A 16,631-nucleotide genomic window follows, 5' to 3' on the forward strand; every position below is an offset into this window, starting at 1 on the left:
CTTGCGCATTACTGTAGTCTGCAGGAGAATAATGCACATTAATCATGTTATCTTCTAACAAATATGGTAGTTCAGTTGGGCATAAAAATTAAACAGGTGGGATTGAAAAAATATATTTTGTATTCTTTAATATCATTTTTGGGAAGGATGTAAATAATAAACATTAATGCACATTAATCATATTATTTTAGTGTCTGTTTAATTCTATTATTTTTAGTTTCTCTTCTTCTTATATGCAGAAACTTAATCAAACATAATTTTATAAATATTCTTATAAAAAAAGAGATTTTTTTCTTCTTGTTTAAGATGTATGTCAACTACTTGGAATTCTTATATTTAATTTTTGATTATATCCTTATTTTAAACTTTTATTTATAAATTTTATTATTTACTTTAATAACAAATCCTTTTATCTCAGTACTTTTAAAATCCCAAAAATAATTTTATATAACTATCAAACAGCTTTTAGCATTATTTTCTAAGTTTATTAATTATTTTAATAAACTTTCAATCTTTTAATATAATTTGACATTTGCTGTCGCATGCAAATATGAAAAAATTACAACTTCTGAACATAAAAAAAAAATATTTATTTCTTATCAAAAATCTAAAAACTAGTATAAAATGTGAAGAGTTTGTAGCTTATTTGATAAAAGTGTAAATAACTTGCAAATATGTTTTTATAGCAATGATATTATCATGCTACAAGCTAGAATTTTATTTTACACTAGAACGGAGCAGATTTCCACTACCCTAAACTTTCGTTCGTGAAAATAATAATAATAACAAATGATATCATAAATATCATTGTTGGAAATTAATCATTGAATCATACAATATTTACAATTGGATCACACAAACAGGGAGAGAGACTAACTATCCAGCAAGTTCACTTATGGGAGGCCGATCCATGATATCAGAAGCAGCCTTTGCATTGCGCTTCAACAATGGATCAATATCTGGCAATTTTGGAATCTGAGCTAAAAGATCAATGGTCCTTCGAAGGAGGCGAGCAAGATCACCATCATCCATTGCACAATCCATCATTATTTCTCTCCAAGTCAACCCAGAAGCCCAGGCCTCAACCATGCCACAAAACTGGCTATCCAAACAGCAAGATATTGTTACCCCATGTTTCTCCTGAATTGCCAACAGGGTGCTTCTTTGCTCATCCAATAACCTTATGAAATTGACTACTGTTGCAGATGGCTCATAAATATAACTGTTGTTTTTCCAGGGTCGGACTTTGATGCCCTCGGAAACCAAACTTGCACACACTGCAGCAAGTTGTGCGGGCTTAAGTTCTAGTAAAATTTTATTGCGAAGAACCATGGCAAGCCATAGTTCATTTTCTCCTCGAATTGCAGCTGCGGTTTGGCCAAGCGGAAATAAGATATGTGTATTAATATCTAAAGCTCTGGTTTCATGTATAACATTGCTAACCTGCATAAACTCCTTCCAACCTGAGGGTTCAATTTGTTCTATCCGATTAATCAAACGTTTAGATCTAGTCTTCAGGCGCTTGATTTTCTCCTCAGTAAACTTAACCGCGTCTATGATTTTATTATATTCTCTATAGCCTTCAGTACGAGCTATCTTTTTCTTCAAGCGTGAAACTTTATTTCTTTGATCTTTGTAATGTTCAATGGCATCTTTGTAGGCTTGAGACTTCAGTAGTAGCTCATCATTTTCAGAGAAGCTACTCAAAACAGGAACATTCAAACTCCAAGTCCATGTTTCTAGAGATCCTTCCATGAACCATAAACCACCATGTTCAGAGTGAGCAAGCTTATCCCACTTCATGTCCTCCTTATCAAGGAGAATACTCATAATTTCTCGAGGTCGAGTATCCCCTTCAGCCAATGGAACATTAGGAAAGCCAGTCCCATAAACTGTTTTAATCCACTTTTCTGTAAATAGGTACCAAGAATTATCTGAACCAAGAGCCACATGATATGACGGTTCAAGATCTTCCCTCAATTCAGAATCAGCAACACTTGGCTCTGCATCTGCTAAATTTAAGGCAAAAGAATCGACAGAAGAAATCATGTTCTCGAGTTTTGAAGCATTAAGGGAGTCAACCTTCCCTAAAAACACAGCAGGAATTGAATGTTTAACTCCTTCAGAATCTATATATTGCAAGCACAAAAATGGTAAATGTCCACTTTCGGGCTCTTCCAATAAAGGCTTCAGGGCAGATATTCTCTTTGCTTCCATCTGTTTCCGCAATTCAGTCCGAACCCGTTTTTCTGCCCTTAAATCTTCCTGTAATTCTGCAATCTCCTTATATTGTCGCTGTGATAAAGCTTTCTTGCTTTTTCTATCTATGGCTTCATCGGTGATTTCTGACATCAGCAACTCAATTTCTTTCTCAATTTTATTAAGTTCCTCTTTAGAAGCCAGCATAACATTGCTACTGACATAATTTCCAAAACTCTGCTCAACTAACTTCCTAGCTTCCTCAAAACTTTTCCCTGAGGAAGGTCTCATGTCAACTGATTCAGTTGACCTATGAATGGCTTTCGCACCAGCAATAAGATTTAAAACCATTCCATATGAAGCAGAAAACTGTGACACTAGAGGCTCAAGTCCAGCAAACAGTACCTTGCAGCACTCTTCAGCTCCTTCATTTGGAGTTTGGATGAGGACTACATGACCACTTTCATCGATGCCTCTGCGTCCAGCACGCCCAGCCATTTGAAGCAGTTCATTTGAGCTTAATTGGGCACGTCCATTATCACTTCTTTTGCTGAGGGATGAAATAACAGCTGTTCTAGCAGGCATATTGATTCCAGCAGCCAGGGTTTCCGTAGCAAAAACAACCTTAACAAGTCCTCTTTGAAACAATTCTTCTATGAATGCCTTCCACAAAGGTAGACATCCAGCATGATGTGCAGCAGCCCCTTGCAGAAGTCCTCTCACAGCTGTTTCTCTGACAGCATCAGGATACTGAATGCGGAACCTCTTCAAGGCCAGTTCAACCTCACTTGTTTCACACTCATCTAAAAGTTTGCAATCTTCAAGATATTGCACAGCCGCATCACAACCCTTCCTGCTAAAAATAAACCAAATAGCTGGCAGCATATCCCTAGACTGAAGGTGCCATAACGTATCTATTACTTGAGGAACCTGAAAAAAATTTAAGTGGTACTCCATATCAGAAGTGTATGGTCATCATTATAAACATGAGTGTCCTTTTATTTTTTTAACAAACATGAGTGTGCTTTTACCGAAGTGTGTTTCACAACCTAAACTACATATATTCATTCATAAAGTGCAAAGCATGGTAAGAAAATTGATTAGTAGGCCCTACTTGTGAACGACGAATTGCATTGATGTTATTCTTTGAAAGAGAACGTTGTTCAAACATGCTACTATCATTATCATAACTCATGTAAGTTCCTCGTTTTCGTGAATTCCTTCTTCTAGGCCAATCATCCTTGTAAGGTTTAGCTCCCGCAGCTTGAAGTTGTAAATAATTGAGTGACAGCTGCCTGCTTTAAATAAAGAAAGAAACTAAGTCTCCATTTTGATTTGATTCAGTAAGAAAATAATGATAATATTCAATATTTATTGGATTAAAGTTGTTAAATAATAAATCATCCATAGTAGTTTATTACTACATATATTGAATCAGAATAACAATATGATAAGAACCTAGGGATGCACTATCCCAAAAGCTAGCTCAAAGGATGGGAATGCCCAAGACCTTATAAACCCCACATTAGTTGTATACTAATGTGGGACTCCAAGTCCCATACCTTGCAAATGGGTCCTAACACAATGCCATCACATTTTCTTTTGGAAAAACACTTGGTACTACTTAATTACTTATACATTCACTACGACCGACCTATTCATCAATTGACAATTACATAGAAAATCTTGCAATTATCATTATATTTTGAGCTTATTCTCATTAATTAACAAAAATAAGCAAATAAAAATCACAATCAATATCATCACCACCACCAACACTATAATAACCCGAACCTGTAAATTGAGAAATTAGGATTTAGCCATGGTTAAAAGAATTAATTAAATAAGAAATCTAATTATTATAGTAGGTGTTCCCATAGTGGGAACAACGTTCGCAGAGGATGAACGGCGTTCCTGGGTTGGGAACGTGATAAAGCAAGTTGTACCCATAATGGGAACGACGTTCCTAGGATGGGAGCGTCATAAGAGGAGGAACAACGTTCCCGGGTTGGGAACGTCATAAGACACTTTTTGGAGAAAAGTGCAATTATAGAGAATTTTCGGAAAAAATGCAGAATTTCAGAAATTACCGGAAAATTTAGAACGAGTTAGTGAAAAACTATCTCATGAGTTTAGTTAATGTCAGAATCCATGTTAGATGATCTAATAATGGTGTATAAATTAAATTACACATTTAAATGTTTAAGTTATGGCTTGTAGGAAGTTATTTAAATGAAACAAAGGATATATAGGTAACTTACCAAGTAACAAGTTGTTGACCAAGTCAACTAAGTTAAAGTCACTTAAGTAATGTGACCAAGACATAAAAACACAACCCAAGACCCTTCTTCTCAAACCCGCAGCCACCATTGAAGGAAGAGAGAAAAGCTTCAAAAATCCATAACTTGAGTTATACTCCACGAAATCAGGTGATTCCCAAGCATAAGTTGTGTAAAATTTTTAGAGGAACCTATTTTTATCCTTATTTTCAAGTGGGGTGGAGTGTGTAGAGAGATCTGTTCTCCTCAAGGTTTTGAGATTCATGAAGATTTTGGGGTTTTGAGTGGTTTGGAGCTCATGGGAGCTTGAAGGACCTTCCTTTTTCCATCCTTGGATGATTGGTGGTAAGTAAATCTAACTTCTTTCAAGTTTTCATGGAGAAATGAAAAATCTAGATTTTGGATGAATAGTAACAGCGTGAATAGTAATTTTAGATGCTTTGTGATGGTTGTTGTTCCATTTTTCATGTTGTAGGGTTGCTTCAAGTGAGATGCTGGTTGAGGAAACGCCAATGGAAATTCCATCGGTCCAAGATTGAGATTCTTAAAAATTTACCTAAGAGGGTAAGTTTGAAGGTTGAGTATTCATGAGAAATTCTAGTCATTGAATTAATGTCTGTGTGTTTTATGAGTTGTTGATCACTTGTTCACCATAATGCAATAGGTTTTGCTTGATTGGCATTGGTGATTGAGTTGCTCGAAGAAGAAAAGAGCTAAGAAAGAAGTTTCCAAAAGGGTAAACTCTTGGACTTTGGGGTTTTTTCCCCTTTGTTGTTCCACTATACTCCATGAGGAGTAATGGTTTGTATGACATGGTGGCATTGGTGTTGGAATTGGGTGTCAATGCTTGATCTATGAAATGATGAATATGTTATGCATTAACTGCATGATTCGATAGATCCCTGGCCAAGTGGATGTGAAATGTGGACTTCACTTAGTGCCCAAGTCATGTGGAACGACACTAAGTGGTTAAAACCCGATAGATGTGAGTCCCTTGTGTGCATTATCTTGGAAGTGCCATATGAGAGATGTGAATTCCTCGTGTGTATTCTCTCGGGTGTGCAATAAGTATAAGTTACGTATATGAATGGATGAAAGATGTGAATCCCTTGTGTGTATTCTCTCAGGTGTGCTATAAGTATAAGTTATGTATATGAATGGATGAGAGATGTGAATCCCTTGTGTGTATTCTCTCGAATGTGCTTGATGCTATTTTAATGCCTGTATATCATGGAAGTAAGCTTAAGGGTTGGAGAAGTCTTCAAAGACCTTGAGTTTACTGATATTGTATCTCACCCCATATGAGGATTATTTTTCAGTTATCACGAGTGGCACAGGCAGGAGGCCCGAATAGGGAATATTAGCATTCATGTTTGGATTTTACACCCCTTTGACATGAGAGCATGCTAGGATTATATGTTGAGTATGCGTGGCCTTTTGTAAGATTGAACACCATGCCATATGTAAGGAAATGAATTTATGTACAATGGTTATATTGTTGCAAGCATGTTGTAGTATATTGATGGGTTGAAGCCTAAGAATCATTCATGAAGAAAAGGTATTGGTAATGGCTTGATGCTAATAATATTGTGAGTTTTGTAAACTTTTGGTTATGTAATGTAAATGGACATTTAGGGATGCATGGGAGTGTCAATCAGGTGTCATATAAGTATGGGAAGGTTCCCTACATTGCAAGCGCAGCCAAGTGCTATCAATTTTAGTGCTGTCAAGTATGGTCATCTTGGATTATTCATAACTTGCTCAATTCTTAACCAAACGAGCATATTCTATGTCATTTTAAAGCCCCAGATGTCTAGTTTCTTGTCCCCAAATTTCAGAATTTTCTGGGTAGCGAAACGTTCCTCGTTCAGTCTGGAATCGAGTCTGTCCGAACCCTATTTTGCTTGCTGTCAAGGTTGTTCCGCGAGCTGGGGACGGGAATGACTTTCCCAGAGAGGGGGAACAGCCTTCCCAGAGTGGGAACGACCTTCCCTAGCTGTGAACGACAATCGTTCCAGAATTAAAAAGAAAGAGTTTCACACCATGTTAGCTTATGGGAGCTACATGGTAGATGATATTAAGCCAACATGATTAGTTCTGCATAAAAAAAGAGTTATAATGAAGTATTTGGGTTATGTGAATACAGAAGTAATGTTTTTTTTAAGTAGAAAAGAGAAGGAAATTTTTTCTCTGTAATTAAATTCAATTAACGTGATATAACTGTGCTTAATATCATATGCAATGTTAACAAACTGGTTCTAGAACGGGGTGTTACAAGCACCAATTTTACCACCAGGACTGTTTTTGCTGCCATAGCCCCCACCACCACAACCATTGGTATAATTTCTTTCTGATACAGTTCTATAAGGAGTACGGATGACACCTATGCTACAACCATCACTACCAGTCATAAAACATTGATTGATCAATCATTAGTTAACAAAGCTGGCACTAACTTAAATTGGACCTTTTGGTAGCCATTTATGAAAATGAGCCAATGGATATCATCCCATGTCTTATTGAAGAACAACATGCACTGTAACAGTGCACTTCAGAGCAGCCAGATACGGATAATCAAAACCCTCTTATCATTCTTCATTGCTGCAAGTACTAAAAATGGTAACTGTCACCCCCATCTATTGCCTATTAGTGTCAATATGATCCAGGAAACGTGGTGTTACAAAGAAAAGTCATCCATTTTGAACAACCTTTCACATATCATACGATCAGCACCCATAATTCAATTCTCCAAATTTCAGTGTTGAATATTTAGTTTTATCACACAGCCAGATATTTTCTGCCCTTCCACACATTAGGGAGTAGTAAATTGCTAAGACGCAAAATAAAGAATAAAAAAAAAAAAACCCAAAGTAAGGATGCTATCAAACTTCATGCTACTTGATGACAAAATGTCACTGTTTGCTGCCAACATCATTTTCCTAGTAACAACCAATACAAACACTACCATATCCACACCAGAAAATATGGAAAAGAAAAAAATATATATAACTGCCAGATATGGAGATACCACCTTCAAACAAGTGACTATTAACAATTTTAAATTTTCATGAAATTAACGTGGGTGTGAAGTGAAAGCACATAGACAACTCTTTAACAATATACAAGGCTTTACTGATACAGATATGTAAGAAAAACTAGACAGAATAAATGTAACAAAGATCCTAGATAGTACCTGTTCATGCGTGTTCCTTTCTCATCAAGAAGGGGTAATAAGGAATTCTTCAAAGAGAAATACCAAGTTAGCGGAACTGGGCGTTTTGATGATGTGACCAACTCTGTTTTACCATGAATCTGAAAGCCAAAAACATTTTGAAGAGGTTACAAAGAGAATGTAGCCTAGGTAGATGACCATAAAAAGAAAAGAAAGAAGACCGTATGTAATTTATTATTTGAATTCTGTCACCAGACACAATTCCATCAGTCAATTCAGTGAAGATTCAATGATACTGAAACCAGTAATGGTCTACTTCACACAAAATGAAACTAGAGTCACAGAAGTTCATTATCAAGGAAGGTAATTTTAAATAAAATGAGGTTACTTATTTGTCTATTTCTTTCTCCGCAAATATACATCAACATCAACATCAACAACACCTTTATCCCAAATTAATTGGGGTCGGTGGTAGATGAACCCACATGAAAGATACAAAACGGTTGAAAAAAAGTAAAAAAAGTAAAAAATAAATAAATAAATAAATAAATAAAAATACACAAATAAAATAATAAAATAAAATAAAAATATATGTATATATAAATAAATAAAAGTAAAAAAGAAAGGGACAAGAAGAAGTGGGGGAAATGAAGGGGAAAAGGACTAAAAAAGGACCATCTGGAACATAGGAATAACAGCGAGTCTAACCCTCCACCATACTTATAGCTTTTCTCCATTCCTTTCTAAGACATACTGTCCGCCAATCTATATCTCACTCCATTAAATCTTGTTTTACTACTTTCCCCCAAGTAAGCTTCGGCCTACCTCTGCCTCTTTTTGTGTTTAGCTCTTGGTAACAAACTTCTGTTCTTACAGGAGCATCCATGGGTCTTCTCATCACGTGCCCAAACCACCTCAATCTATGTTCTCTCATCTTCTCGGCTACCGGTACTACTCCGACCTTTCGTCGAATATCTTCATTTCTTATCTTATCCATCCTTGTGTACCCACACATCCACCTTAACATCCTCATCTCTGCTACTCCCATCTTATGCTCATGTTGCCTATGTGCTGGCCAGCATTCCGCTCCATATAGCATTGCCGGTCGTACTGCCGTTTTATAGAATTTTCCTTTTAACTTCAGGGGAATTTTGCGGTCACACAAAAATGCAGATGCACTACGCCATTTCATCCACCCTGCTCTGATTCTGTGATTTACATCCTCATCAATCTCTCCACCATTTTGTAAAATGGAGCCCAAGTATTTAAAAGCATTTTTTTTGGGTACCTCTTGACCATTTAGATGCACAGGTTCTTGGTCCTCATCTTGTACCAGAGAAAACTCACTTCAGATACTCAGTCTTGCTTCGACTTAATGTGAATCCTCTGGATTCCAATGTGCTTCTCCACAATTCAAGTTTTCTATTAACACCCTCCTTGCTCTCATCAATAAGCACAATATCGTCTGCAAAAAGCATACACCATGGCACTTCCTCTTGAATATCTTTTGTTAGTTCATCCATAACTAAGGCAAATAGGTAAGGACTTAGAGCCGACCCTTGGTGTACACCTACCGTGATAGGAAAATAACTTGATGATCCGTTACAAGCTTTTACACATGTAGTAGCCCCATCATACATATCCTTGATTGCCTTTACATACTTTAATGGAACCTTTTTCTTCTCCAGGACCCACCATAAAACTTTCCTTGGAACCCTATCGTATGCTTTCTCAAGGTCTATGAACACCATATGCAAGTCCTTCTTCTTTTCTCGGTATCTTTCCATTAGTTGTCGCATCAAGAAAATGGCTTCCATGGTACATCTTCCTGGCATAAATCCAAATTGATTTACAGAAACCTTGGTATCTCTCCTCAAGCGATGTTCAATAACCCTCTCCCACAGCTTCATAGTATGACTCATTAGCTTAATGCCTCTATAGTTTGAACAATTCTGTATATCTCCCTTGTTTTTGTAGATAGGCACAATCATACTTTTCCTCCATACATCAGGCATCTTATTCGTCTGGAGAATCTTATTAAAAAGATTGGTCAACCATTTTATTGCCACATCCCCCAGGCCTCTCCACACTTCAATAGGGACACCATCAGGCCTTCTCCGCAAATATAACATGCAAAATTTCTGATAACTAAATGCTGAATGCCAAGCATCCCATAAATTGGAGAACACCGGATCCTGTATTTGAACAATGGATGAAATACTAGCAATTTCAAGCATCCTTGGAAACAGCATTAAGTTGAGGAAATTTTCAAATGATTTATTTACGCTACTATTTTTAGAAATTTCCAGTTAGAGTTGCAAAGAATCTTTCATGCCTTTGAACAAGGGAAAAAAAAGGGTCTCCCGTGGTTACATGATCTTTATATAATGACTGAAGTCAAGTGCTTGATACTTTAACAAATTTCAGCAAGTTTACTTGAAAAATGGTAATCAGAAAAATATTATTAAATTGTGTATTGTTCTAATACAAAGAGTTACATTATATAGAGACCCTAATAGGCTTAAGTGAGAAGCCCAGAATATTTACAGATAGGAAGTAATCTATTCAAATCTAATCATATCTATTAGATATTTATCATATTTACAACACTCCCCCTCAAGCTGAGCAATAGATATTTATCATTCTCAGCTTGCTAGTAAGTTCTTGAAATCTGTCTGAAGGAAGTCCCTTTGTCAATAGATCAGCTAATTGACGCCCAGTGGGAATGTATGGAGTGGTAATCAACCCGCTATCAAGTTTCTCTTTGATGAAATGGCGGTCGACCTCAATATGTTTAGTCCGATCATGTTGAACCGGATTATGAGCTATACAAATAGCGGACTTATTGTCACATAGCAGCTTCATAGGTCCCTCACATTTTATTTTGAGATCATCAAGTACAATTTTCAGCCATAGTAACTCACAAATGCCTTGAGCCATAGCTCGAAATTCAGCTTCTGCACTTGACCTGACAACCACATCTTGTTTCTTACTTCTCCATGTCACTAAGTTACCGCAAAGAAACATGCAATAACCAGTGGTAGATCAACGGTCAGTCACGGATCCAGCATAATCAACATCAGTGTAGACTTCTAAAGAGAGATTGCCATCATGTCGGAATAACAATCCTTTACCAGGAGTAGCTTTAAGATACTGAAGAATTCTCTCTTCTACCTGCATGTGTTTCTCCTTTGGATCGTGCATAAACTGACTGACAACACTAACAACATAAGCTAGGTTTGGTCTAGTATGAGCTAGATATATCAATTTTCCAACTAGCCGTTGATATTGTCCTTTATCAACTGGAGGACTCTCCTCTTCATAGCCTATCTTGTGATTCTGTTCAATAGGAGTATTAGAGGGTTTACACCCGAGCTTTCCTGCATCTTTGAGAAGATGAAGAACATATTTCCTCTGGCTGATAAAAATTCCTTTGCTTGAATGAGCTACTTCTATCCCTAGGAAATATCTCAGTTTCCCAAGGTTTTTGACTTCAAACTCAAAGGCAAGCCGTGTTTGCAGAATCTATCTCTCCACAAAATCATCACCTGTGATAATAATATCATCAACATATACAAGGAGCACAGTAAGCTTCCCATTTTGGGAGTGCTTGAAGAAAAGAGTGTGATCTCCTTGACTCTGTCTGTATCCTAAGGTCATCATAACCTTAGTAAACCTTCCAAACCAGGCACGAGGTGACTGCTTCAATCCATACAAGGCCTTTTTTAATCTACAAACTTTATTTTCTCCCTTCACAGAATCAAAACCAGGCGGGATTTCCATGTAGACTTCTTCTTCTAACTCACCATTCAGGAAAGCATTTTTCACATCAAATTGATTTATATCCCAATTGTAATGGGCATCAAGGAAGACACATTTAATAGCCCTAGGGTCCAACTTACTGTGATGATGTTTATGAACATGAACAAAAGCAACACACCCAAACACCCGTGGAGGAAGACTCAGAGTTGGAATAGAAGGAAAAAAAGAAGTGATAGAGTGAATAGGACTTACATGGTCAAGTACCCGAGTGGGTAAACGGTTGATCAAGAATGCTGCAGTGAGAATAACATCTCCCCAATAGTGTTTGGGTACATGTGTTTGAAACATTAATGCACGAGCCACTTCAAGAAGGTGACGATTTTTTCTTTCAGCAACCCCATTCTGTTGAGGGGTGTCAACACAAGTAAGTTCATGAATCATACCATTATTTCGTATAAATTGGGAAAAACTTTGATTAACATATTCAGTACCATTATCTGTCTTTAGTCTCTTGATTTTTTTACCAAATTGGGTTTCAACCATTTTATAAAATTGAAAGAACAGTTGTGGTACCTCAGATTTTTCACACATTAAGTAAACCCAAGTTACACGAGTGCAATCATCAATAAAAGAAACAAACCATTTATTTCAAGAAGAATGAGGGACCTTAGAAGAACCCCAAACATCAGAATGAATAATATCAAAAGGTTCAACACTCTTAGTAATACTAGAAGGAAAAGTCACACGATGATGCTTAGCAAACTCACAAACATCACAATGAAATGACTCAACAGACTTAGACAAAAACAATGACGGAAATAAAGACTTGAGTAAACTAAATGGAGGATGTCCCAAGCGCTTATGATGAAGCCAAATCAAAGAATCAGCAGTTGATTGACCATGAGATAGCAAGATGTGATCTGTGACTTTATTTGCGGGAGATTGTAACACTAGATAGTACAACCCACCTTGCTCTTTAGCACTACCAATCCTCTTCCCCGTGACGAGATCCTGAAAAACACAATGGGTAGGGAAGAAGGTTACAGTACAATTCAAATCTTTTGTAATTTTATGAATAGAAAGAAGATTCGTGGAGAGTTTAGGAACATGAAGAACATCTTTAAGATGTAAGGACTGCTGTAAGTTGATGTTACCAGAACCCGCAACTGATGTATGTGAGCCATCAGCTACGACTATGGTATGAGTTCCAATGGGAGGATTATAAGAAGTAAAGGGGTCAGTACAACAAGCCATATGATCAGTAGCACCAGAATCAACAACCCAAGAATGTTCAAAATCAGTACATGAAGACAGAGAAGAATAAGTTTTGGAGCTCATACCAGTCATAGCCAAAGTATTAGTATCAGAAGGCTTACTCAGAGAATCAAGGATGGTGTGAAGCCGTTCCAACTCTTCTTGACGGAACGCATGTTGGCTCTCATTAGGTGCAGGAGCTATTTCAGAGGAAGTAAAATGTGTTTGACCACGCATCCTTGCCATCTTGTCTAAGACCGTTTGCTTTCCATGGAGGCGAAAACATAGATCCTTGATATGACCCGTTCTTTTACAATAAGAACACAAGCGATCATCTTTCTTCGGTCTAGAAGATGCACCATCAGAAAATTTTCCAAAGGAGTTCCTTTGAGAAGAACCATCCCTTTTTGTTGAAATCATAGCAGACCCATCAGTGGGATTAGAGTCAGAAGGAGTTGAAGTAGTAACTTTAGATGAGAGCATAATGGACACTTTGGTATCCATCATGATAGCCCTGCGACTTTCTTCACCCCTGACAACATGAAAAACTTCAGAAAGAGAAGGTAATTTTTCCTTACCAAGAATTTGAACTCGAATGAGGTCATATTCTGAGTTGAGACCACAAAGAAAATCGTAGATCCTATGGCGTTCAATGGAGGCGGTCAAAGTGGCTGCATCCTTGCTACATTCCATCTTCAAGTTCTCGTACTGATCAAGCTCAGTCCATAATTTATTCATAATACCATAGTATTCAGTTATAGAGAGAGAACCTTGCTTGGTAGAAAAGACCTGATTCCTCATATCATAACAAGTGGCAGCATCTTACTTCATTGAATAGGTCTGCTTAAGAACGCTCCAGATCTCAAGAGCAGTAGGTAAAAACATGCAGTGTTGACTAACCTCAGGAGTCACAGAGTTCCATAGCCACGTCATAATAAGTGAGTCTTCATCATCCCAATCAGCAAATGTTGGATCTGTTTTTGCAGGAACAGGTCCTTCAATATGAGAAACTTTACGACGTCCTTTGAGAATGGTACGAACGACCTGGGACCATTGTAAATAATTCTTGCCATTCAGGCGATAATTCTGATGAAGAGCAGGAAGATCATTATGACCAAGAGGGGTCACCACAGACTGTGTAGGAGTTTTTGTAGTTGTGTTTGCAAGAGTTGATTCAGTTTCAGCATCGGAGGCCATACTGTGTACGATGGAAAGGGACTGTGTACAGTGGTTCTATGAAGGGGCTGTGTACGGTGGTTCTATGGCTACTGTGTACGTTTCTGCTTTTTCTTTTTTCTTTTTTTTTTTTGTTATGGAGACAAGAAAATTGCCGGAACAGTGGAAAGATAAGAAAAAAAGAAAAGAAAGAGGAACGGTGAAATAATCGTCTTCTCGGTCCAAGAGGTCCCCGGAAAAAAATTTCTGGTGGCGGCTAATGACAGCGAGAGACGAAAAAAAAAGAATAAAAAGTTTCGTAAGCGCAGAAGCAAAGCCCTCAGGATAGCTCTGATACCAACTTGAAAAAGGGTAATCAGAAAAATATTATTAAATTGTGTATTGTTCTAATACAAAGAGTTACATTATATAGAGACCCTAATAGGCTTAAGTGAGAAGCCCAAAATATTTACAGATAGGAAGTAATTTATTCAAATCTAATCAAATCTAATCTAATCAAATCTAATCTAATCTAATCATATCTATTAGATATTTATCATATTTACAACAAGTTTTCAATCCTCACTTGAAAGTTAGAATTTTATTAAATACAATAACAATCCAGAGTCTAGATGCTTCAGCAAATTAACAATTCCTTTACCTTTATTGTGGGAAACTGGTATATTCCTCGTAGGTTTCGGCTCATAAGTTTTTTAATGGGGAATTCCTTGGTCAATTATGCAAAGAAACTGGTTTCTCTTTTGAACTATTGTTTGTCTTTCTTTTACATATGTTTTTCAATTTTTCTTCTTTATTCTGTTTCATTTACAGGTGCAGAGAGCAAGCACAGTGCATTCTGCAACTGTAATAGACATCACCAGCACAATCTGAATACCTGACCAATCCAACCAGCCAACTCATCTGGATTTGCAACAGTTGCTGACAGACAAATAAGTAGAACTTCTTTTGGGCAATAAATAACCTGCAGTATTTGACCACATAAGCATAAATAAATAAGAGAAGTTGAGCGAGATAAGTATTACACAGACAATAAATCATGCTTACAATCTCTTCCCAAACTGTACCGCGAGATATGTCACTAAGGTAATGAACTTCATCCAAAACAATCACATCAACATGGAGAAGTCCACTTCCAGAAGAAACATTACCAACACTGCATGAAAAGATGCAGTTAATTAGCATTCCTGCTTGCAATAGTCAGCTTAAATGACCAAATAGCAATCGAGAGGAGAAACTTTATAATCTGCCACAACTTTTAGACAAGGAATCCACTGTGAGATAAAGGAGATAAGATTTAATAATATATTTATTAATAATACAACTTCAGGTGAGAACAATGATGATGAGTTGTCATAATCAAATTATAAAAAACATGATTAAAAGAATAATCACTGGAACTGGCAACTAAATTTCTCCTAGCTCAAGACAACATATACCCCAATTATTTGTTTAATAACGTTGTGTGCTTAATTACACATGCAACTACACCTTCCCAAGTTCATACCCACTGACTGACCCCTGGACTCAATCTAGAGCTATTAATGGTAGAGCTATTAATGGTAATACAAGACATCACATACCCAATAGCAAAGACTGGTGTACCTTCCTCAAGTTTTTAATATAATGTACCTCTGATACAACATGTTGCGTAATATCTCCGTGGTCATAATCAAAACCTGAGCATCCTTGTTGACGGCGGAATCACCAGTAAGAAGGCCAACATTACTATCGCCAAAAGTCTCCCTGAAAATCCACAAGAAACCAGCAATAATTTCAAAATGACAGTCGCGCTATAAAAATGCAAAAGCAAAAACAAATCAAACACATATTCTACGATTGGCATAATCTCATTCAATTGTTGCACACCGGAATTCGCGAAACTTCTGATTGGACAACGCCTTGAGTGGAGTCGTGTAGAATATTCGCCGTCCCCTAGCTACCGTGGCCACCGCAGCGGCTTCCGCAATCAAAGTCTTCCCGCTACTCGTCGGAGCAGAAACCACCACCGACGAACTTCTCAGAAAAGCTTCTATCGCAAGCCGCTGCCGAAAACAAAAGCAAAAACCAACAACACATGCTTGAACCTTGAGGATCACTTCTGAAATTCTCTAAACAATTAGGAAATGAAAAATGAGAAAAAGAAAAAGAAAAGAGAAACACAGAACCTGAAACTTGTCGATCCGGAAATCGTAAACGGAGGCGAGCTCGTCGGCGTCGATGATTTCGGCGCCGAACTCCCTGACTTCGTTGCAGAGCTTCTCGACTCTATGCCACTTGAATCCGTCGTGACGAACCAATGCATCGACCTGGAAAGTCTCACCTTCGTCGGAAACGTCGCCGGATACTTCGTCATATTCATCTGCGGCAACGTCTTCGTCTTCATAATCATCATCATCTTCTTCTTCTTCATCATCGTCTTCTTCGTCGTCTTCCTCGGCATCGGAGAAGGCATGGAGAGTTGAGGTTGGGGACTTGAAGGAGGAGAGTCGGAATTTGAGGGAATAAGAAAGAGATCGATAACGAAAGAGAGAGAATGGGAGAGTGGTAGAAACAAATGCGAAAGAAGAGTATCGAGGTTGAATAGGGAGTGAGGGGATAACTTGAGTGTTCGTCGCGATAACCATGGCGGGAGAGGACAGCTTTTGCTTTCCCTGCGATTTTTCTTTCTTGAAATATCTAATCGTATACGGATCAGGCCCAATTAATTAAAAGAAAATAATGTTTGGGCTTGGCTTGGCATATTTTATTTTTTTAATATCAACCAAATGATAGTAGTAGAAGTTGGGTTA

General features: G+C 37.4%; 1 protein-coding gene across 1 annotated transcript; it reads right to left on the reverse strand.

The window, feature by feature from the left end:
• Positions 1 to 764: 764 nt before the first annotated feature.
• LOC133304755 (DExH-box ATP-dependent RNA helicase DExH15 chloroplastic) lies at positions 765 to 16,466 on the reverse strand. The gene is made up of 8 exons (XM_061504811.1): positions 16,008 to 16,466; positions 15,709 to 15,884; positions 15,472 to 15,585; positions 14,887 to 14,995; positions 14,717 to 14,803; positions 7,672 to 7,790; positions 3,314 to 3,494; positions 765 to 3,129 (listed from the first exon to the last, which is right to left on the reverse strand). Exons 1-8 carry the CDS (start codon positions 16,464 to 16,466, stop codon positions 877 to 879), a joined length of 3,498 nt encoding a protein of 1,165 aa, XP_061360795.1. The 3' UTR covers positions 765 to 876.
• Positions 16,467 to 16,631: the final 165 nt, after the last annotated feature.

This window comes from Gastrolobium bilobum, unplaced genomic scaffold (assembly GCF_033153095.1).
Source record: "Gastrolobium bilobum isolate Gb01-03AN ecotype WA unplaced genomic scaffold, APGP_CSIRO_Gbil_v1 utg4323, whole genome shotgun sequence".
Lineage (NCBI taxonomy): Eukaryota > Viridiplantae > Streptophyta > Magnoliopsida > Fabales > Fabaceae > Gastrolobium > Gastrolobium bilobum.